The 25,314-nt window shown below is 38.2% G+C and overlaps 1 protein-coding gene across 1 annotated transcript; it reads left to right on the forward strand.

The window, feature by feature from the left end:
- The first annotated feature begins 807 nt into the window (after positions 1 to 807).
- LOC127622333 (potassium channel subfamily K member 3-like) lies at positions 808 to 24,101 on the forward strand. Its single transcript, XM_052096408.1, has 2 exons — positions 808 to 1,132; positions 22,607 to 24,101. The coding sequence occupies exons 1-2, from the start codon at positions 850 to 852 to the stop codon at positions 23,494 to 23,496; spliced, it is 1,173 nt and encodes a 390-aa protein (XP_051952368.1). The 5' UTR covers positions 808 to 849; the 3' UTR covers positions 23,497 to 24,101.
- The last annotated feature ends 1,213 nt before the right edge of the window (positions 24,102 to 25,314 follow it).

Consider the following 25,314-nt stretch of genomic DNA (forward strand, 5'->3'; position numbering starts at 1 on the left):
CAGAATTAAATTATAATTTTTGCTGGCCATTTACTGATGAAATAAAATGCTTTCATGTTGTACATGTATACTTTTATATATATTGTATATATATTTTTAATAAGCATGACATGCTTATTACTATTTTTAGTAGTAGTAGTATATTATCTAAAATAAAGAACCTTTAAAAAGTAGTTGCTTTAACCCAGCATTGTGTCAAGAAACAACCCAGCACACTGGTTAAAATAAATAACCCAGCAATGGTTATTTTTAACCCAGCATTTTTTAGAGTGTATTTCAGTTTATTATTTTGAATGATCTATTTTAAATAGACCTATCTGTTGTTTGAAATCTGGGCAAAGCCATCGGTGCTGATTATCTGAGCTGACAGTATCACTTTCCTAATTCGTTTAGTGTCACTAACCGCATCCTTCAGGAAACGAACCTAATTAGATTGAACAATACAAAGAGAGGGTATTACATTGAGCTCAATTATTGATGCGCATCTGTGGAAATACTGTAGCGTAAAATATTGTACTTTTTATAATGATATAGGCCAACCATTTCTAGACTATTTTAGGATATATCATAGGCATAATATAAATAAAAACACTAAGACAGGAAGTTCAGTGGTGCCTTTAAAATATTTTTATAAATGATACATGTAGTCTACCAATGGGTGGTTTTAAAGATGAAACGCGTCTGAAATGTGTTGACTCAGTGGGCACATGTCCACCCGTGGTGCTGAAGGAACAGCTCAGTGAGTCCCGTTGCTTCACTCCTCACAGTGTCTGTCGCAATGAAACAGTCCGGTGCTCCCTCATCACCATCAGTCTTCAAAGTTTGTGGCTCATTTAATTTGCCCTGACCATGAAGAGACAAAACATTAGGACCCTCGTGTTAATCATCTGCACTTTCACTTATCTGCTCGTCGGAGCGGCCGTTTTCGACGCTTTAGAGTCGAAGATGGAGATCACCCAGAAGAAGGTCCTGGACGATCGGAAACGGGAGCTCATGGACAAGTACAACTTGAGCAAAGTGAATTTTGACGAGCTGGAGCGGGTCGTGCTGCAGCTGAAGCCGCACAAGGCTGGGGTTCAGTGGAAGTTCGCGGGATCCTTTTATTTCGCCATCACCGTTATCACCACAATAGGTAAGCCAGAAACACGGTACAACCGTCGTTTTACACAGGTCTCCATAAAGCAAACTTTTATAGCCTACCTGTTATTTTGTTTAATTTTCCTTAAACACACGACTGCCCAAATAATCGTTATTAACATAATTAAACGTGTGTACATTTGCCCGCTCTGTTGATGACTCTAAGGGGCCGTTCACACCGAGTATGTTTTTTTTTTGTTTTTTGTAATTATTATTTTTTTTGCGTCAGTCAGTGCTGTTTTTCAATGTTTTTTCTATGTGAACAAACGCCAAAGGGTGTCGCGTTTTTTTTTTAATAAAAATAACAAATAAAAAAATGAAAAGAAAAACACGTCTCGAGACACCTGCGTCAGGCGTTTTGTTAACGCAAGAACGGATTCGGTCTGAACGGCCTCTAATCTCGGTGTAAACCGTGACCCTGATAGCACACGTACATCACCCAGACGTCTATTTGATGTGTGTGTGTTTACATCTGGAAGAAGCATTTTTTTAGGTTGTTTGCTGCAATACGTCTATAAGACGTTGCCTTTCAGATGTCAGTAAGACTTTCAACAGATGTCTTTGAGACGTTTATTATTTACAATGTTTATAAATCTGATCTTTTTAAGATGTTTAGCAGATGTTAATTAGATTGTCATGCTTTCCAGATGAAAAGATCTAAAACAGACATCTCTGAGATATACGTGTTTGACCTTTCATGTATACATTTACATTTATGCATTTGGCAGATGCTTTTATCCAAAGGGACTTATTACAGGGACAATCCCCCCAGAGCAACCTGGAGTTGAGTGCCTTGCTCAAGGGTACAATGGTGGTGGCTGTGGGGCTCGAACCAGCGACCTTCTGATTAACAGATATGCGCTTTAGCCCACTACACCATCACCACTCCACATGTATATCAAAGGCGGAAATTGCGGGGGGTCGGGGGGGTCAGGACCCCCCCTAAAATATGTGTATCGTAAATAATATAATGATATATTCTTAAAATAATTGTTTAAGAAATAAAATAATACAAATGCAAACGGGGCAACAACAAAAAAAACCTTGGTGTCCCCTTCAAAAATTGCTCTTGAGAATTGTTGTTTATTGTCCCCCCCAACATTTTGATGAAATTTTCACCCCTGTGTATAGTAATGACATAAAGAAATATTTCATAGCTAGCATGTTTTGTTATTTCTGGCCATTAATTACAGCAGAACATGGCTTAAATCCTAATAGTATTGGTTGTATTTGAAATAACACACAAGGATGGTGTACGTGTAGGCCTACTTAAATTTACACAACCTTCAGAAACAGTTGTTGACTTCCCGAGGCGTCGAAACATCTGTGGGCTTTGGTTTAGCTACAGTATATAACACTAAAAATGCTGAGAATTGGCACAATAGTGTGTGTGACACTTAACAGTCTCTGAAGAATCAATCACTTATCCAATAAAACAGGGTTATACAAGGTCCTTTAATTCAGCTAAAGACCAACAGACCATATCCAGTGACCAGCTTTGTCTTGCTTTGTCCCTCTCTGTCTCTCTCTCTCTCTCTCTCCAGTTTCTTGTCAATAATAAAAAAGGAAAGTTGACATGACATGCCGAGCCATGACATCAGTTCAAATTATTTCAAACAACATTTTAAATTGTTTTATGGGCTAATTATTATAAATGCCGTTTTATGCCCTCATATTAAGGGACTACATGCAATGTTTGTTAAAAAAAAACATTTGTCACACCACATGCGACAAAATTGGTGAAAAACAGTTACAGCACCTAAAAATATTCACTTTCCCTTACACATTCCCTCACTTTCCAAATATGTTAATGTCCATTTTATTTGTCAGCTACCTAAATCCATCAAATATTTCTCATTCAACAAGACTTTTCTCTTTGTCTTTTTCCTGAAAATAATCATGTAGATGTTGATAACTGATTGAACTTATTTCATTATGTAATTTACTGTAAATCATATTACCAAAACCACTAAACACACTACTTAATAATTAACTAAATTCATTTTTCATTGTTGTGTTCATTCTTATCAGACACATTCAATGTAAGATCTGTTTCATGTGTCTGATATGGATCAGGTTACTGTGTACACTTGCCATGTGTAATCTAATCATCAGTAAAGCAACCAGCCTGCCAGCACCTTATTGTCAATGCAGGGCACTCTGAAAACAAGCCACTGTTTACTATCAGAGGTCTGTGGTATCAGCTTAGTACACTCAAAGCTAACCTGATCCATTAGTCTAGTGGAAGTTCATGTTGAAACTATGAGCCCACAATGTGGTACTGCCACACAGGGTCATAACTACATAGACATTTAACTTTTACATTTGGTCCCCCATTTCCCCAAATCTTGAATATTTGGTTGCATCATTCCTGCCACCAGGCAAGTTTTGTTGCACTGTGTGGTGACCAGCTGGCATAATCGATTGGTATAAAGAGAGGAGGCTTTATTGCAGGAGGCTCACCCACAGATGAACTCTTTATAGCTATTTAAAGAGAGCATATGATTGTTTAAAAACGTTTTTCAATGCATAGAGGCTAACAAACGTTACCAAAAAGCTTTAACCCATTTTAGTCAATGTTTCCAATCTGGTCTCATTACTACACCTATATTCCTATACCTACATTTTTGCCAAAAATGTTTTTACATGCGTAACCCTGTGAATATTTGTACTCATTTATTTTAATTTTGATGTTTTTTTTATCATTGCTATAATACATGGGAATTTGCATATTGTCATGTAACGGTAGTCTGAGGTATTTCAGATGTTAACCAATGAGTTGTTCCATTGAGTTTTGGTTTGTTCACTATCAGCCAATCAGAATGAGTAGGAGGGAGGAGAGAGGCACGGGAGAGTTGGAAGCTGGGGGGGGGGTACAGGAAGGAGGAGTGCGCTGTTCGAGCGAGTAAGAGAGTTACTGAAAGATATGCTGTTAAAGTATATCTAGCGAGAGTGTTTGCGTCCTAGATCACATTCAGTTATATTAATATATGTATTGTGATAACGGGAACATTTTCTTTGTGAAAAAAACTAAATGCGTTAAGTCTGCTCTGATCATCATAGCAGCCGTCATTTTATGTTTCGCCGGAAAGGACTATAGTGTTTCTCTATTGTTTCTCGGGAGTCAAAGACCAAGAAGAGTCAAACAGCATCGGCGTATTTTCAGGCGGTTCTATGCCAAAAATAGACTTTACAACTGGTTGAAGTAGAGAGAACGACAGCTTTCGTGCGTCGAAGTCGTCGGCCATTTTCTGGTGTGGGACGCATCACTTATTTCAGCGTTGGACTGGACTGTTTTCCTGTTCCTTGTGAGGAGATGAGGACACAAGCTTCACGTAACCACTTCTCTGTGCAGTTGGAGAGTTTTGCTATAACAGAGTATCTGAGTGAGTAACTGAGTGAGTAACCAGTGTGTCTATGCACGTTGAAAACTGCGTCATCCATTAGTGACTGACATTAAGTGCACCACCGAATTTGGGCCCCAACGAAATCCAAGCGCTTGGTTTATGAACATTTCAGCATGTAAAGTGTGAATATGTGATTCAAGTTACAGTTTTGAATTCATACAGGTATACAACTGTAACAACTGGTATTATCCACCTGAGACTGTTTTTTTTCCCCTTTTAGTTCATTAGAACTGTAATTTACTGACACCTTAAAAAATTGGTTCCCTTTTATTTCTTCTAAAAAGAAGGTGATATTTTATTTCATTTTTTTTGTTTTGTTTTGATTTAAAATAAATAAATCTCTATTTGTTACTCCCTTTGTATTTGTTTCATAGCCTAACTTGATTACAGTATTGTTGTAGGAAGAAAACAGCCCTTAACAAATAGTGAAGTAGCATTTTATTTAATCAAGGGTAATGTGTACACATATTTGTGAACAGTTTAAGCTACATTTCTGGAGGCACCGTGACAAATTATAATTTCTGTCGACATACCAGAGAAAATCCAGCCAACTCACCATCAATCGCTGGAGCCCAGGTCTTGTTGTTTTATGCGTTTTTAACAGTAGTGTTACACATGGCTTGTTGTACGTATTGTACATAAACACTTTTCACCATGTTCCTCACACAATGCTATCTTATAACATCTAATCACTTTTACAATAGTGCCTGACTTGTAATGCCATATATTTGAAGATTTGTATTACATAATCAATTACATTTACAAGCTTTTTAAGTGTGATTGAATTGCGCAATAGCTCAACTGGTATAGCATTGCATTGTATAGCAAGATCCGGGGCACAAGTCGAAAGTGTCATTAAATCACCACACAATGGCGTGGTTGCTTCAGCATTTGTGTTTTTCATCTCACATTTGCTTTTGACATTATCAGTCATCTTAAGGTTTAGGGGAGGTAGGTTTCTTGTCAAGTTGGTCACTTCAACACTGTGTGAGTTGCTGATGCTATGGGAATCTCCTACCAGGGGCAACAATCTTTGAAGCCTCTTAAAATCACTCCAATTTATTGACAGATGGCACTTGGATGCTTCTACCCCAATGCACATGTCACAGTATGCAAATAAACAAGAGTAAATCAGAATTGTCTTCATCAGGGTCGTGATTCATCTCTTGTGCTCTCAACACCCTTTGCCGTTGATATTGCACATCTTCAGTGAGTGGATTATGTTCTACTTTCATTATCACTTACGCATCTGAAATGCTATTGCTTTGTGATTGTGTTGTGTTCTATTGTCTGTAAAGCACTGTAAAGTACTCTGTGTAAAAACTTAAGAAGCTTCATTCTTGGCTCTGCTTTCTGAAGGACGATGTCGATCCCCCTCGTTCCCACCATACACCTTCTGCGGCTCCCAGGGTACCGCATAAGGCATATGTGTGAGGCCGGGAAACAGAGCACAGGGAAATTGGGAAGATTTGTTTTGGGCCTGTAAGCCCGTTTATCGGTCCAATGGTGGTCTCCAATAATATGGGTGAAGGTCTCTGCGCGTTACAGTCTTTCCTTTTACGCAACACAACAAGATTAAATTAAATAAATTTTCTCTTATGTATTACCTTGTTATTTCATCTGACTCCATAAATGAAAAAGTTTTAATGATATCTGAGCATCATTAAAAGTGACCGAATGTTTGATTATTCTTTTTAACTCTTTAATTATATTTTACCCGTTCAGATTAGGAAACTATGTCGCATGTTTTTCTCTTTTATGCGGGTCTCACGATCACAAGCTTCATCAGTTTTGATCATCAAACAGAGGTAATTGCTATATACCTAAGATCGGTCACATTCCCGTTTACACAATCAAAGATACTTCAGTATAGCCCCATGGAATTGCATACACTTGAATTTAACTTAAAGTTTTCTTCAGTAGAGGTCACGGCCACTATTACAGATGTAAGTTGACCAACATAACTTCTCTTGTAATAGCTTTGGATTGGCCATGCATGGTTTCCCGCGTACACTTATCTGGAGAAACATCAAATTAAAACAGAGGTAAGACATTTAGATTGGTCAAGCGGCATTTGCTGTTCTAAACGGAAATTCCCTTTTTGTCTTTGCAAACCCAAATACACTTGAAATGATGCCAAATATTAGTCGTCACTAATCTGACGCAGACTTCAGGTAACATACGAATCGTTTAATCTGCTTGGGAAAACAATTTCAGAGTCAGTCAGAATAAAATCAAATGTTTACAATTTATTGACCAGGTAACATAATAAATTCATCAATTCCAATTAGACAGTAATAAGTCACATTTAGACATTTTATCAAAACTTAAGAAATTCAAATTGCAATTACCTGATATAAACTACACACAGTAAACTGTGTGGGATCGTCTGACTACAGAGAACCCTGAGCTCTGGGCCAGCTTTCCTTAAATATCCAGACAGAATACACATTGTGTACCAAATGGTATTATCCTTTGAACAATGAGAATTTGGGGGTGAATGGGTTCTTGACTTCCTGGTGTTAAACTTTCAAGGAGGGGGATAGAATTATTCAGTATTTGGCAAAGACCTTAAAACTTTGCTGTCATTAAGTTTTACAAACCTGGGAAAAAGACCACTATAGCAGACACACTGATACATTTTAAATGATACCAAACATGTTACACTAGTTATATTATTTGTATACATCAGATTTGGTCTTTTGTTACATACAAATCTTATGTGAGTTTGAGGTGATTCTGAGCTGAAGGGGAATGGATGAGGAGGAGAGAGGAGAGAATGGGACAGATGTGGAAGGGCAACAATGAGGTGTGAATTTTCAATCTTCGCTCAGTGGGGTGTGGTGCCTCAGGAAGAGTTGCTAATTGTGAGAAAGTTCATATGTTGATTTTCTCAAGGATCATACATTTGCTCTTTGCCTTTGAATGCAAACACATTGGCACCCCGCCTTACAGGCACAGTCTTGCATGGCTGTTCTCCTCATTATCAAGCAGCTTCATCCGTTCAGTAAGAGTGTTGTTATTGCCTGGGCTGAGCCCACACTGATACAGCACTCGCAAGATTGATTGCGTTCACTGTCAACTTGAAACGCTTCACTATCTGCATGCTTTCATAAAGCCAAAGCCGATTTCCTCTCCTCCTTCATACACTTTCTGCAGCTACTGAGCAGCCACACGAGTGAGGAGAGTGAGGACAGGATATATAGTATGGAGAGTTTGAGGATGCTTTGTTTCCGGCTTGAGCCTTGCATCTCTCCTCCTCTCCATCTAAAGTGACTTTGCCTGTCCAGTACAGACATGTAATCAGTGAGAGTTCAGATCTCTGGTCTGCCACCTTTGCGGTGCTTGCTTAATGTGCTGCAACACAAATTGGCGCTCAAGCTACTAAGTCTCTGCCTGGGAAATTGGCAGGTTTATAGGGGCCCCGGTGTCTGTGGAGAGACACCCTTTGCTAAATTTGTCAGGAATTTAATTTTCGCTATCCTCAACATTGTGGGATGAGAAGGTGACTTATCCTCTGTAGCACAGGACAATTTTGCCCTGCTTTTACAATTGATAACGGCATGCCCGTAGACTGTCATTTCGCAAGGTACCTCCATGTCACCAAGCAGCCCTCTCTCGTCTTGCTGTTGTTAGTGATGTGCCACAAGAATGCCATGTCGCAACACAAGCTAAGACGTGTTTCAACTGCGTTTTGTCTTCAACGTGATGAGCGTAACATGCTGGTCTTGCGCTCAGAGGTATGAAGTCTCCTCGCCAAAGTTGTGATAGAGACAGTGATGGCTTGTACTGCACAGAAAGGCTTCTACAGCTGCTATTTTCTGGTTGCTAAAAAGGATAGTGGGGGATGAGGCTCATTCTGGACATGAGATGCTTGAGCCTGACAATTGCAACGTCTCCTTTTAAGATGGTTACTCTGAGACAGATTTTGTCTTACATCTGTCCTCTGGACTGGTTTGTGTTGATTGGTGTGAAGGTATTTTCATGTGCAGATAGCCCCTGGTCACAGGCCATTCTTGAGATTTGCCTCCAAGGTCACTGCATATCAGTTCTAAGTATTGCCCCTCAGCTTGTCCCTATCACCTATCACATTCACAAATGTTGTCAATGTTTGTTCTGAATGACCTCGACTGTTTTTTTTTTTAGCGCAGTCAGATGCATATGCGTGCAAGCACAGGGACCAGTTGCTCACAAATTTGGAGCAGTTGGGTCTTATTGTCAATTGGGTGTAGAGTGTGTTGGTGCCCAGTTATCAATTTTCCTTCTTGGAATGAAACTCAACTCTGTGACCATGTCAGCTCGACCAAGAGGCCAGACACAAAGTGTCTCTGGCACCTAGACAGGAATCCAAATTACGTGGCACATAAATCTCATGGAACTACTTGCAGTCTTCCTAGCTCTCAGAGATTTTTGGTCAGTTGTGCAAGGCTTTCACTACACTACAATTGTGGTCTACATAAACCGCCAGGGGGTGTGTGGTCATGCCTGATGCTGAACCTCTGGTGTGAGAGACATCTAATGTTGATACATACGACTCACGTCACCCCCAGTCACCCCAGTCACCTGAAATCCAGCGCAGATATGCTCAGAGAGAATGGAGTCTTCACCCACAAGATTGTTCTGATAATTTGGGAAGTATTCAGGGAAGCCAAGATGGACCTGTATGCCTCCCCGTAGACAATGTACTATCACCTCTGGTACTCAATAACTAAGGTTCTACTGGGCCTAGATTCTCTATCTCACAAATGGAGAGTGAAATGCAAGTGTGCGTTATGCCCCATTCATTTGCTTCTCCAGGTGTTGTGCAAAGTTCTTGAAAACAGGGAAAATGTGCTGTTGGTTGTGCTGAAGTGGCCCAAACGCCCTTGTTTCCTGGAGCTGGCAGAGATGTTTGATGCAGAACTTACTCCATCCATGCTCATAGAATTTGTCGCTGCTATAGCGATGGACCATGACCTTTTGATTTTTTTTGTTGTTGTTGTGGGCCAACACCCCCTGGTCATCAAGTTTTTGTGAGGAGTGAGATGGCTGAGGCCCTTTCGCCCGCTACTGTCCCGGTCAGGGACTTAGCTCTTGTACTAAATTCAGTTCCAGGTTACCCGTTAAAAACACTTGATGCAGTAAGCTTGCACGTACTCTCCCTGAAGACTCCACTGTTACTCACATTGATTTCAGTCAAACGTATTAGGCACCTTCAGGTCTTATCGGTCAATGACTCTGCTTAGAGTTTGGAGCAGGCTTGACAAAAGCCATTCTCAAGCCTAGTGAGAGTTATGGGCTCAAGGGTCCAGAGTTTTGGCCACTCCCTTCAAGGCTCAGGTGGTTATCTAACAAGCTTTCTCACCATTCGTATTGAACGAGGCCCAAAAAACACCACATGCTCTGACCTGTCAGAGCACTATTCATGTATTTTGACCGTATGAGTCAATTTAGGCTGATGGATCTTTGTCTGCTTTGAAGACTTTCTTACTAGGTTACCAACACAATTGCACTTGGACCACCCTGACCGGTTTCCCCACCATGGTGTGGATGGCTACGGTTGCACAGTGCTTCACTACCTGGTTTGGCTAAAGTCACTGTTGTATTCTCTGCCTTAAATGGTTGAATTCTATCTCTTTTTTCCTTCCTATTTGTCAATATGAAGGGGAGACTCTGTCAATGCCTTTATAACAACCTAACTGGCTAGTAGGCATTGCTTGTGCGTGCAGATCAGTACCACATTTTGATAGTATATGATTCCCATAGCATCAGCAACTGACGCAGCATCCAAGTGATCAACTTTAAAGGGAACAGTATGGCTATGACTGTTACCCAGGGAACGAGACACTTTTTACCCTTGCAGCACTTCTGATTTCTCACTGTTAAAGGGGTAGTTCACCCCAAATGTTTTAATTCTCTAATCATTTACTCAACCTCATGAAATCCCAGATGTATATGAATTCCTTTCTTCAACAGAACACATTTGTAGCCCTCTAATCTCACTAAATTGTCAGTTCAAACAAAACACAAGAAATAAAATAAAACAGGTATTCAGCGTTGGAAATGCCAATATCTAAACTACTCTACCTGCTCTCAAAAACACCAAAAGTACAGGGGTTGGCACTCACTCCTAACCTAAGGTGTCTAATACAAATAACAGTCTACATGGTGCAAGGTGTATGTTACGTGACTTCTTACCTGTCCACTTTTCCACTCTGGTTAGATGAGTAGCGAGTTATATAAATAACACAGATGAAAAGTCACATAAACAATGAATGGGTAACGAGTGACTTTGTCTGTATACAAAATGAACGTACAGAGTCACAAAGAACCAGGAGCTAACAAGCTAAGCTGTCATCAAACAAAAAAGCCGCAAACACATGGATTCAAACAGCTTTTAAAGGGTAGGAAGGGCCATCCATTGGTGGAGAGATGAGATGATTTCATCAGGGTAATGAAGATTGGCAGCCCAGATAACCAATAACAGCAACCTAATCAGAGTGTGTAAAAGAGAGGGAAGCAGAGAAGAGAAAACAAAACAAGCATGCGTACACATACATGCATAGGGATGTAACAATAACTATAAATAATCGCTTCTGTTAAGCAGCGGTAAGTGCATTCTCGAAAGGGCTGAGGTCACACGGTTTCTTGTGTGACGTATTGGTGTTGGCATGTTCACTCAAGACTTCTGCTCAACACACCTGGAAGAGCAACGACAGAACAACTTTACAACTGAGTAGGAGGAACGCTGTACAGACTGAATGCCGATTTTGAAATTGAAGCAAATTTAAACAAAGATGTCAGACAATTTTAATTTAAGAGGAGACACAAGTTCTTGCACAGCCATACTTATTTCAACCTGAGTATTTTGACCAGGACCACAGGGAGATGGAGGAGGCTGGACCAACAGCAGAACAACAACTAGTCTCAGAGAGACAGAGTGCTCAGGAGACATGATGGTGCACATGTGCAATGCCAGGCAATGCCAGGCAATGCCAACAGAGATAGAGTCTGCTGCAACAAATTTAATGTTGCCATCACTGGAAAGATAGCGTGACCTCAGCCCTCTCGTGAACACGCATAATGCTGCTTACCGGATGCAATGATTTATAATTAAAAAGTACTTAAATATTGATCTTTTTTGCACCAAAAGTAACCAAATCACTTTATAAGACATTAATTTAACCACTGGAGTCATATGGATGATGTTAATGCTGATTGTCTGTGCCTTTTGGAGCATCAAAAATTGTGTTGCCATCCACTTCCATTATAAGGACCTACTGAGCGTAGATATTTTTATATTTTTTTATTATAATCTTTTATCAAATCTGCTGAAGAAAGGAAGTCATATACATCTGGGATGGCATGAGGGTGAGTTAATTATGACAGAATTTTCATTTTTGGGGGAACTATTCCTTTAAGGGTTCAAGAGATATGCGCTCTTCTCTTCAGTTGAAAATGCTGATGAAATGGTGCCATGTTCCGGTTTTTATGCACGCTGTGATGCAGAGAAAATTTGACTCGCTTTTAGTGCCACACAGTGAACATTTCACCTTGGAACTTCCACTATGCGTGTAAGGACACATGTAATATTATTTTGCAAAAATCAGTCAGTCATATAACTTGATCTGAATGTTTCAGACTCAGAAATTCAGCACGTTTATGATCTCATTTTAAATGGCTAGAGACGTAGTATGAAATTGTTCACATTGGACTTTTATTTTGATAAACTTGAGTGTTTCCAGCTAGCTTTTGATAGAGGTGCATATCATTATCAGTACTCTTGGCAAAATCTGATTAGAAAAAATTATCCTATCAATTATTCAACATAGATTTTGAAAAGGTCAATTAATTCCACAACACTAGAAAAAAAATATTTTCTAATCCATTCTGATTTCTTAAGTTGTGCTCAGAATGCTGAATATGAAAGACTTTGTGATCAATTGAGTTCCAGGTTCCAGCGACAGTACAGCAGGACATGAGCACCTCTCATACCCTCCTCTGCAGGGAAGGGGTGTTTTGGATGGAAAGAATGCGAACTGAAAAAATAAATAGCCCCCTGGCCAGCAGAGCAGAAGGTCACACATCAGTCGGAATCTGTGGCTTTTTGCACTTTATACATTTTGGATGACTTTTCACATAGAGAATCTGTTTGCCAGCTTGCCATCTTTAGTGTCCCAGCTAATGTTTCAGAAACACAACTGAGGGACCATAAAGGCCTTTACAGTAATATACAGTTAAGACTGATAAGTATTTAGATTATTAGGTTGACCGATGTGTTTTTTATTGGTTGATTCTAAAATAATTACATTTGGTTCCACCTAATCTTCGATCGCCACAACATTCAACCCTCTGCACCAACAACCTGCTGGATTTCAGTTGGAAAAGTAAGTGATGTTTAAGCAGTTTTAGGGAAGCAAGTCATGACATGTGATGTCTATTTTGGGATGACTCTGTACTCTGCTGTGAAATACTCATATGTGTGGATAATATTATAGTACATCTGAAGTGACATGTGGCCTGTTGCCAGTAATTACAGCATCATTGATGCCCTTGCATGTACAGTCATCATCAGTCATCATAAAAGACCTTCAGCAATTCTGCATCCATAGGAGCTGTCACCTTATACAGCTCTATTACCCCCACACCACCGCATTACCATAATGCACAATTACCCTAATACAACGTTTATGTAATTCCATAAAAATAGTATTTATCTATTATTATAGGCCTAATAGTAATAATTATGATTAAAAAAAAAATTAGGGTTTTAATCAGCTGTATAAAATCTTAAACCTGCTAAAAGATTCACAACAGATTCTCTATGTTGAAAGTTAAAATAAAAAATTATTATTTACAGTTATAAATTTCATAGTTAGATAAATCTTTTTTTTTTTAAACATTGGTAATATATAATATGTTTAATTAATATTTAAATTATTTTCTTATAAACATATATAATGAATAATATTATGCATTATTAAATATGAATATAAATACTTTTTTATTAATGTTATCTAAATATATTGTAAATGAACAGTAGCTCACAGAGTGGTATCATTATAATCATGGAACCAAATGATGTCTTACATAAAAAGAAAAGAAAAACAAATAGCATTATGTAATCACGTAACTCTGCAGCACTGGTTTGCCTTTCTCGATTTAAGAAGATGTGAAATATTAAAAGTGACAGCAGCAGGACATCTGACCAGAGTCTGTTAACCCATAAACCATTGCTAGAGTTACAAATACTAAACATAGCTGCTCTGCACGTGCATGCTTACACAAACCAAGAACTAAAATACACAATTATATAAATACATAAACATATATTCATAAATAAATATACAGGGTTTTAAAAGTTGCATATATCGGGTAGATCAGTGGAGAGTGACATAAACCTTTAGTTTTGTGCGTGTGCCTTGATTAATTATAATTTTATTAATCCTAGATTTAGGGCTGGTGAACTGACAATGACGCAATTCTAATAAAGGTGGATGATTTCCAGATCTGCCTTTGAACTATATTTAGCACAAAAACACACACATGCACCTATCTACATATACTGTAAATGAGGCTATATATAGTGTGCCAAACCATTAGTCCTATAGTTGTTTTTGTCCCTTATGCTTTATCTTATGATTTATGGAAAACACCTTTAATCCTTCATTTCGCACCATCCCTTCACCCAACACCTAACACACACAGACACACTTACACCTTCTCTAAGTATTTAATCCCCAACCCCTTTATAAATTGTTGAAAAACAGAGTGGATTTTCAGTGACTGCAGTACATTTGATGATAAGGTGAAATTATCATTCATGAAAAAAAAAGAGTTATTTTGGGAAATGTAAGCTGAATGGGTGGATAAAAGCAGTGACATGAAAATGACTTCAGCCCTGCATTTGCAGATGGCTTGCCTGAGCCAGTTTCAAAGAAATAATTCATGCTGCTTCTAAAATAAGAGCAACTAGACTCCAACATAGTGCAATGCAAATACAAAATTATGTTTGTGAGTCCATGCAAGAGAGGGGTTTAAAAAATGATTTCTCTTTACCCAATGAGCTCATAATTCAACAAATGTTGGAGAAGGATTGGATCACATGAGACAGTGTTACAAATTCATCCCTTACATTAAATTTATTCAGAAAGATAACATTGTTTACCTTTCATTTCAAATTAATTTATATTCACACACACACACACACACACACACACACACACACACACACACACACACACACACACACACTTGTTGTGTTTCCATGTTTTATGGGGACTTTCCATAGACATAATGGTTTTTATACTGTACAAACTTTATATTCTATCCCTAAACCTAACCCTACCCCTAAACCTAACCCTCACAGAAAACATTCTGCATTTTTACATTTTCAAAAAACATAATTTAGTATGATTTATAAGCTGTTTTCCTCATGGGGACCGACAAAATGTCCCCAAAAGGTCAAAAATTTCGGGTTTTACTATCCTTATGGGGACATTTGGTCCCCACAAAGTGATAAATACACGCTCACACACTCACACACACACACACACACACACACATATCAAGGAACTTATTTATATTTCAATGAGTCTATCATGCAACAATTCTCTGTTCACCCAAAATGGCATTGTTCTCCCAACATTCTGCCATTATTTACTCACCCTCATGTCACCCTCACTTCAGCCCATGTAGCTTCTTTCTTCTGCAAAACACCAAAGATGTTAGTGTAACTACAGTTTGCAAGATGGAATTAAGTACACACTGGACATCCATGGTTGGGATGACTCATGATTTAATCTGCTAAAACAAGTTTTTACTGTGTGAGTTCAACCTTTTTATATTTCTCTCCCATACAGCAACAACAAAGAAAGGGCAGAGAGAGACATTAGTAATCAACTGATTTAACAATGAAAAAATAACAGAAACAAAGCAACAACATACCTGATGAAAAAAAAATTCCAGTATTTAAAACTGCGTGTTTAGTACTGCGTGTGTTCTGTAAAATAAAAATTATGTGTAATGTAGTGAGCATGTGTTTCAAGTTCATTTGAGTGACAGAAAACAAACTATAGCTTTAAACAACTCAAAACATGAAAGTAATTAAATATATGGGATAAATAATATGGCATACTAAAGTGATATCACATGAGCAAGAGTGCTAGTGTGATATTGCTTTTATACAACAGTTCAATGATCACCTAAATAAACTAGATAAATATTTTGTGGACAAACTTTAGGTTGCTTGAAAAAGCCTGGTCTGAAAGTTTAAAATAGGCTAGCAAGGAGCATTGCCATCTATCTATTTAAAATGAGCCAAACAGGGTGTCTATTCAATGTCCTGCTGAAGAGATATGTGTTTTGCTTCTCAGTTGTTAGGGTGACTCCACCTGGTTGCTAGGCAGTTGCTAGGGTGATACTAACAAGGCTCCTTGCTAGCCTGAGTCAAATGAGCCAACCTGGATGTGTCTACAATGTTCTGGTTCAGGGATATGTATTTTGCTACTTGGTTGCTAGGGTGAGCTCATTTGGTTGCTAGGCATTTGCCAGAGTAATACTAACAAGGCTGATTGCTGGCCTGAGTCACATGAGTCTGCCCAGATGTTTCTATGATTTTCTGGTGCAGAGATATGTGTTTCGCTACTTGGTTGTTAGGGTGAGCTCATTTGGCTGCTAGGCAGTTGCCAGGGTGATACTAACAAGACTGATTGCTGGCCTGAGTCATACGAGCCAACAATGAATTCTCTGTGATATTCTGATCTGAAGATATATATCTAAGCCAATTTGAATGGAAGTCAATAGGTTTTGGTTGCTAGGGTGCACTAAATGGTTGCTAGGGTGTGGCTTAGTATTTTCATGATATGTAAAGGCTCCTTGCTGGTCTGAGTCAAACAAGCTAAAGTTGAAGTCTCTACGATGTTGTAGTGCAGAGATATGTGTTTTTCTATACAGTTGGTAGGGTAAGTCCATCTGGTTGCTAGGCAGTTGCCAGGGGGATACTAAAAAGGCTGCTTGCTGGACTGAGTGTAATGAGTCAAACCTGAAGACTTTATGACATTTGTATCAGGAGATATCCTTCTAAGCCATTTTGAATTGCAGTCAATAAGTTTTGGTTGCTATGGGTGCATTAAATGGTTGCTAGATTTTATTCAGTTGCTAAAGTGTTAAAGTGGTGGAGTGAAATAAAAAATAAAAAGAGTGGATGTAAAGGAAGAAAGAAAAAATAATAAGTGAAGGAGTGATAGATAGAAATTATGAGTGGTAAATTATATAGAGCAGCTAAATGCATATTAGAGGCCTTCTGTGGGTCTGTTTACTTTTGAATTGAATTGGAGTTTGAATAGTCTTGGCTTATCTGAATATTCCATCATGTAATTGAATGGGATTTTCCTGATTTTTGATCGTCCACTGTGGGAACCGTAAGTCCGATCAGTTAGAAATGCAAACTATTCGAGGTCAGTCTAAAGGTCTGTGCAGAGTTTGGTACATGTAGCTTGAAAGCTCTAGGAGGAATTAGTGTTAGAAATTGTAGTCTCAGTAGAAGAAGAATAACATTAAGTTTAAATAGTAGATCAGGAGGTTGGCTATTCCAAGCCAACCTAATAAGTAGGGAAAATGGATTGTCCCAAAAAATGCTCTTGTGTGTGGAACTACTTTATTACACCATGGATTCATGATCAGCTGTTGTCTCCAGCCCAAGTCTCCATAACTAATTCAAAAACCACACTTTAGAACAAGTAACGACAACTTGGGCTGTTTCTAACTTGGAGAAACAAGGATGTGTGCTTGTGTATGTGTGTGTGTGTGTGAGAGAGAGAGAGAGAGAGAGAGAGAGAGATAGAGAGAGAAACTGTGTGTGTCTGTTCCAGTGATGAACAATTCTGCTGCAGCTGTTAGTTTAACTCTATTAAACTAACCTCCACTCCAATCGTGAAGTGATGCTGCCATACGTGCTATCATAATTAACGTACTCACATTCAAGTGTTATGTTGTTGGAGAGAAAACATGTAGGACACCAGATTCATTCTTGTATATTTCTTAGACACTGACACAGAAAGCGTTCTCTTCTCCATTATGTTTAAAGTTTACATCTTCTCTCAACTCAGAAATGTGGTTATATGGTAGGCCCCCTGAGCGTGTTTGATTACTCTGTCTGTTGTGACTCTCAGCGGTGATCGGCAGTAATGCTGAAGCTGTTAATTTAACTCTATTCCTCAGCTATAATGTACTGTAGTAGTAATCAGAGTAATCCTGGCGTTTGTCTCTGAGACAATCAATGTAAACTGCATCTCAGATGAGTCCTAGTCAGAGACAGTCATCTCACTGCATATCTTAAAACAATCACGTTAATAAATGCGTCCTGCGTGATTATTTAAAGGTGTTGTCTTTGACTGAAAACCTGTAATGTCCCTCTGTCGGCAGTGTGGGGGGGACTCGCATCACGGTACGATCAACTCGCTCAACTGACTAAGCCGTTTGATAGTTTGAAGCGCTAGTCACGTGCATGACAATGACATCTGCGGCACTTGCTTGTCAAAGGGAAAAGGCCACGCCTTCTCATGAATAATATCAAGAACACCTGAGACGTAGAGACGCTGAAATTCAATGATAAGCTAAACCCTCCAAGTCACGACCTGTGACGTTGACGCAATGTTCATTTTCAACAAAAATAGCCCCAAAAAAAAAACTAAATGAACCCTTTTCCTATTGAAATTTAAAATAATGAATGTTAATATTCTTTTCCCTTGTGTGCAAGACATATATGCCTGTTAACATCTTAATCTGTGTTGTAGTGTTTCATGACCCTTTAACTCGCTCATAGCACACACAAGACGGTCTTTTGTCATCACCTTCTGGCTCAAATAATGTAATTCTTTAAATTAATTCAGTTCAAATGACTGTAGATTTGTGTTCTTATGTACTGTTATATACTGACAGGCACACTGCATTGTTCTTGTTGTTTTTTTATTGACAATTTATAAAATTTTATTACAGGTATGAGCTTGTCACAGTGATAATACCTTCAAGGGACTCTATGTACTCAAAGGCTTATCATGATTTGCAAAAATAGTACATGGTCCCAGATCAACATCCCTGTTGCTGAAACAATATTCGATCAAGCAATAAGCCCTTCAAAGGATGTTGATTCAGGAATATGACACACTTTTAAGTTACATTGTTCTGTATCTTCATTGAAGGTATGTTTGTACCTAACTGATCATTAGAAAACCCTTTCGGAATTATATTAGCACAGCTGAAACTGTTGTGCTGATTAAAGAACCAATAAAACTGGCCTTCTTTATTTGAGAGTCTGAAGCATCAGCATTTGTGGGTTCGATTACAGGCTCAAAATGACCAGAAAAAGAGCTTTCTTCTGAAATGCATCAGTCTATTCTTGTTCTGAGAAATGAAGGCAACTGAGCAAGAGGACAAGTACAGGACATGAGAGTCTCTAGTTTGAGAAAAAGATGCCTCACAGGTCTTCAACTGGCAGTTTCATTAAATGGTACCCGCAAAACACTAGTCTCAATGTCAACAGTGAAGAGGCGACTCCGTGATGCTGGCCTTCTCGGCATAGTTGCGGAGAAAAAGCCATATCTTGGACTAGCCAATTAAAGGAAAATATTAAGATGGGTAAAAGAACACAGACGCTGTACAGAGGAAGATTTGGAAAAAGTGTTATGGAGAGACAAATCTAAGTTTGAGGTGTTTGGATCACAAAGAGGAACATTAGTGAGATGCAGAACACATGAAAAGATGCTGGAGGAGTGCTTGACGCAATCTGGAGGAAATGTGATAGACTGGGGGTGCTTTGGTGGTGGTAAAGTGGGAGATTTGTACAGGGTAAAAGGGATCTTGAAGACGGAACTAACTCTCCATTTTGCAATGCCATGCCATACCCTGTGGACGGTGCTTGATTGGAGCCAATTTCTTCCTACATCAAGACAATGACCCAAAGTACAGCTCCAAACTATTTAGGGAAGAAGCAGTCAGCTGGTATTCTGTCTATAATGGAGTGGCCGGCACAGTCACCGGATCTCAACCCTATTGAGCTGTTGTAAGAGCAGCTTGATCGTATGGTACATAAGAAGTGCCCATCAAGCCAATCCAACTTCTGGGAGGTGCTTCAGGAAGCATGGGATGAAATATCTTCAGATTTCCTCAACAAATTGACAACTAGAATGCCAAAGGTCTGCAAGGCTGTAATTGCTGCAAATAGAGTATACTTTGATGAAAGAAAAGTAAGAAGGGCATAATTATTATTTCAAGTAAAACCCATTATTTCTAACCTTGTCATGACTATATTTCCTATTCATTTTGCAACTCATTTAATGTATGTTTTCGTGACAGTTCTAAGTGAACGATATTGATCAAATGTATACCAAAAATGCAGTTAAAGTCACTTTGGATAAAAATGTTACATGTTTAACGCCAATCACTTTATTTAATGCAGTTAACACATTTACATAATTTCATTCTGTTCGGTGTCAATTCTAAAGCCTGGTTTGGATAAAAACATCTTGAATGCACCATTTTGGAAGTCAATTTCACTTCATTAAGTGAGCAAGGGAATTTTCTGCTGACAGAACCTCAACCTCTCGGCTTTGACCAAGTGGAGCGAGCCTACACATATGTATGCTTCAGGCAGCTCCATATCCTAAAATACAATGCGATTGTGACATCACGGCAGGTCAGTGCTTCACCTACCTCCTACCTTTTTACAGCTGTAAAGTTAGGTCAAATAAGCAGTTTAGAAGAGTTATATTGAGATTTAACCCCATGAAGCTACCTTAAACTGACTGTTAGTAATACATTTATAGCCTATTTGTATATTTTAATGTTAATATTTTCATTTGTGTAATCAGGTAAAGCATTTATTATTTGTTATTACAATCAAACAGCCTTTTGAGGCAATAGGTCGAGGTAACAATAAATCTTTCTAACAATTCTAATAAAAAGAAAATACTTAACAGACAAAACTGTAGATTATCAGTTCAGCAACAGTTACTTTTCTCCCTGTTCCTTACACAATGCTATCTTATGACATCAATTATAGTGCAGGATTTATGAGGTGATACATTTTAACATTTGCATTACATACTATATTTACAAACTTGTTTCAGTGCAGTTCAGTTGTGCAGTGCCTCAACTGCAAGAGCATTGCACTTGCGATACAAAGGACCGGGGTACGAGTCCTGAAGAGTTAAAAGTGTCATTGAAGCACCATAAAATAACTCGGTTGCTTCAGCATTTGTGTTTTTTCATCTTACATTTACTTTTTTGATTCAGGTTTACTGAAGAAAAAAAAGTTGTTGGTTTATTCAATTGTGGACTTTGGTTTCTCACAATGAATATTAGTTTCTTTCATATAAAATACAAATGTATGCCCTACTCAATACGTTGTGTAGCGAAAACTGAAATTAATTACATTTTAATTTGATCTGTTTAAATAACTCTATTGGACCTTTCAGCTTATTGCTAGCTAGCAACAATCACATTAGCATATTATGTATACATACTACATAAAAGTAAATAAAAGTGTATATATATATACACACACACTCACAGGCCACTTTATTAGGTACAACTGGACATCTACTTATTCATGCAATAATCTAATCAGACAATTGTGTGGCAGCAGTGCATAAAATCATGCTGCAGATGCAGGTCAGGAGCTTCAGTTAATGTTCACATCAACCATCAGAATGGGGAAAAATGTGATCTCAGTGATTTGGAGTGTGGCACGATTGTTGGTGCCAGATGGGCTGGTTTGAGTATTTCTGTAACTGCTGATCTCCTGGGATTTTCACACGCAACAGTCTCTAGAATTGACTCCAAATGGTGCCAAAAACAAAAAACATCCAGTGAGAGGCAGTTATGAGGATGGAAATGTCTTGTTGATGAGAGAGGTCAAAAGAGAATGGGCAGATTTTTTCGAACGGACAAAGACCATGGTAACTCAGATAACCACTTTGTAGAATTGTAGTGAGAAGAATCTCAGAATGCTATATTGTGATGCAGGTTGGTGCTATTTTGGCAGCGCGAGAGGGACCTACACAATATTAGGTGGTTTTAATGTTGTGGCTGATCAGTGTTTACATATCTATTTGTACTGTATGACAAGGAGAGTTTAGAGATCCCCAATCAGTCATTATACTGATGATCCCTCAGTATTTGCATGATGAGAAAAGCAAAACACACTTTTTCTCAGTTGAAATGTACACAGTTTTTATACAGTTTCTGTTCCCCCAATCTCTTTGAGTGATGGTCTCTTCATTCAATGAAATCGTCTTTTGCCTCCCTAGTTTTCGCCGTCTCCATTCTAGCTGGTCACACTTGACCCCAACTTGCTTCAATGATGGCAAAAGCATGACTATTTCTTTTTATATCTATAAAACACACTGTAATCACTTCAAATGGATACATATTTTATATTGAATAATTATCCTTACTTCCTGCATTCATTTGATTAGTATATTAAATTATTTCCCTTAATGATTTTACGGTCTTTGGTTACACATATTCCTAAAATGTAATCTAATTTCTAGCACTAATTAGTGCACATATATCATCTGCCTTTTTTGGCCACCAGACAGTTCCTGTCTCTGACCTCAAATCATCCTTTAATTAATCACCTTTAGAGTCATATAGAGTTTAACAAATAAAGGCTGTTATAAAAACCAAATAAAGGTTTTTCATGTCATTCAATTAACGCACATATATCATCTGCCTTTTTTGGACACCAGCTCCGCTCTTATTAAAACATGAAATTATTCTTTTAGTATCCTCCACACGTCTCCCTTTGGGTCATACAAAGTTTGATGAAAAGAGGCTGTAATTCTACCTCAAGCTGTATTTTTCCATTATTTTGCACCTTGATTATAAAACTGAGTAAATGATAATTAAATCATAAAATAATAATAGTACATTCATTACACATAATTGTTTAGATAATTCTCAGTCAAATGATTTAAGTGAGGTTAGGCTGAATTGAACACTTACTACAATGAGAGTAATTGCCTTAAAAGTAAGCAATCTTTCTGCCTGTTTGTATAAGTTATGACCATTATGTTTTCTAGGATATGGCCATGCCGCGCCCAGCACAGATGGCGGGAAGGTGTTCTGCATGTTCTACGCACTCCTGGGGATCCCCCTTACCTTGGTGATGTTCCAAAGTCTGGGTGAACGCATAAACACCTTTGTAAAGTATCTGCTGCATCGGGTCAAAAAGTGTCTTGGCCTTCGGCACACCGAGGTCTCCATGGCCAACATGGTGTGCATCGGCTTAATATCTTGCATGAGCACACTTTGTGTTGGGGCAACCGCCTTTTCCCGCTACGAGGACTGGAGCTTCTTTCATGCCTACTACTACTGCTTCATAACGCTAACCACCATCGGCTTCGGGGACTACGTGGCATTGCAGAAGGATAATGCTTTACAAACCAACCCCCAGTACGTAGCCTTCAGTTTCATGTACATTCTGACCGGCCTCACGGTCATCGGAGCCTTCTTGAATCTTGTAGTGCTACGTTTCATGACCATGAACGCCGAAGACGAACGCCGTGATGCCGAACAGCGCACGTTGCTGTCCCGCAACAGGCACTCTATAGGGGCTGGAAACAACCACTGTATGACTGACCCACCATCGTCTTCTAGTGCGGGCCACGGAGGAGGGTCGGGGAAGGGGTTGTGTAATGTCTATGCAGAAGTGATGCATTTCCAGTCCATGTGTTCTTGTCTCTGGTACAAAAGTCAGGAGAAGATGCGTTACTCCATTCCTATGATTATCTCTCATGATCTGTCCACTTCAGACACCTATATGGAGCACAGCGAGACCTCTGACGCCCTGCACTCCAATGGCTGTGTGTGCAGTGCCTTGCAGGAGCACTCCGCAACCAGTTCGGTGTACACTGGCCTGCTCAGCCCAGTACATTACCAAAGACTCTCCAAACGCCGCAGCTCTATCTAGGGGGGGCTGCAGGATGTATCGCATGTGAATCTTTTTCGCCTTACAAAACCAACCACTGTTATACATTGGGTTAAAAAACGACTGCTTCTAAGCTGCTCGGATCCTCTGTCAGTCAAATATATGTAATGTAGTGATAGACTGGGGAGAGCAGCCTGTCTGCAGGTTCTGAATGCGGACAAGAGGCATACAGTAGCAGCATGCAATAAAAACACAGTACAGGCCTGTATTTTATTAATCACGCGTTGAGGTTTTGGAGAAAAGGAAGTCCACAAATTCTCCTTTGAACTCTTTGTTAAGTGAAATGGAAACAAATGCACACATTTAAAATCCAACAGTCGCAAAGTGTCAGGCATTTCTGATTTAGATGTTGGAGTAGAAAAAGTACCCACATAACCCCCAAGGGTATCTATTTTGGGATGCAACAGCCTCAACAATACTTTTTTGTCTTTACGTATTTGCAGGAATATATATAGTTGAATTATATATTTGACATATGAAATAATAATACTTCTAAAAAGCAAAATTAAATTGTATATAAATATATATTTTAAATAAGATCTTTATTAATGATGTAGTCACTCATCAATTTACATTTTCTTCCAAACTTAAGCTCAAAGTCATGATGTTTCTATTGATAACACTTTAAATTTTTTGCCAATACTTTACATAAATGCTCCCTTTGTTAAAGGTTTATAAAGGGGTTCATTTATGACTAATAAGTCGTTTACAAATGCATTATAAATTCTTGATATGCAGTTAAAACCAAATGTATAAAATGGCGACTTCCATATAGCAAATAGGCAAATAGTGAGCATTTTAACTTGCGTGTTATAAATGCTTAATAAATACACTTATTCATACTTATATGAATCAGAAACTTATTCAAAATTATTTATTTTTCAAAGCAGCAAAAATAGACAATTATAGTAAGATTAAAAGGAGGAAAGAAGTCGTTTTGCTATAGTTTTCTTTGTGTTGTATTAATTACTGTAATGTTATTACTCACTTGTGTTGTCACTTTCCTTGTCACACTGATTAAAAAAATAAAAAATCTGTGTTATTCTTATTAAGTGGTGTCCCAATTTAGCTAGTCCTAGTTATTGTACCTGCAAAATCCTCTGCAAAAACACTTTTACGGTCTTAATGCTCATTCACAGCATATATAATTAATAAACCCTGATAAACATTAAACCATACTGAACTTTATGTACTTTTTTGTATGTAGGTTAATTGTCATAGGTAATAAATGTTGAACAAGTGTTATTAAGCATTTATAACATGTCGATCACTGTTTTAGCAGGTATTGCATTAAAGTCACTCTTTAATACATGTTGTTATAACAGTATATCAATGATTTATAATGCGTTTGTAAATGCATTATTAGTCAATTATAAAGCCTTTATAAACCCTTAACAAAAGTAACCAATGTAAGATTTTACCAATATGTTTTATTGTTCCAATTTCTATCTACCCCTGTCTTTCCCCTTTTCCACTTTATTTAATCAACACTTTTTTTATATATATTTTTTTTTTTTACATTTATCTGTCAGCAGGTTTGCTTGTTGGGATAATTATTTGTTTAGTAATTAATTATTATTACAAACATTACTGTTTAGGCATGTACGTTTATTTTTCAATTAGGAATAATAGGCTAATTAGGAATTGTTTATGGGGAGTGTAGTTTGTATTTTAGTCTGTCTAAAATCTTAGAAATAGTTAATGCGATAATTTAATGCTGCTAACTTTAATGCAATAAAGGATACGGCAATAATAGCAAATAACAATAGATTTGAAAAAGAAGCGTTACTGTTGTGAAAA

This window comes from Xyrauchen texanus, chromosome 28 (assembly GCF_025860055.1).
Source record: "Xyrauchen texanus isolate HMW12.3.18 chromosome 28, RBS_HiC_50CHRs, whole genome shotgun sequence".
In the NCBI taxonomy this organism is placed as follows: domain Eukaryota; kingdom Metazoa; phylum Chordata; class Actinopteri; order Cypriniformes; family Catostomidae; genus Xyrauchen; species Xyrauchen texanus.

Excerpts from the sequence above, each read along its gene's own strand:
- LOC127622333 (XM_052096408.1), top strand. The coding sequence starts at position 850 with ATGAAGAGACAAAACATTAGGACCCTCGTGTTAATCATCTGCACTTTC. Across the intron at positions 1,133-22,606 it reads CACCGTTATCACCACAATAG|GATATGGCCATGCCGCGCCC; the intron begins GTAAGCCAGAAA and ends TATGTTTTCTAG.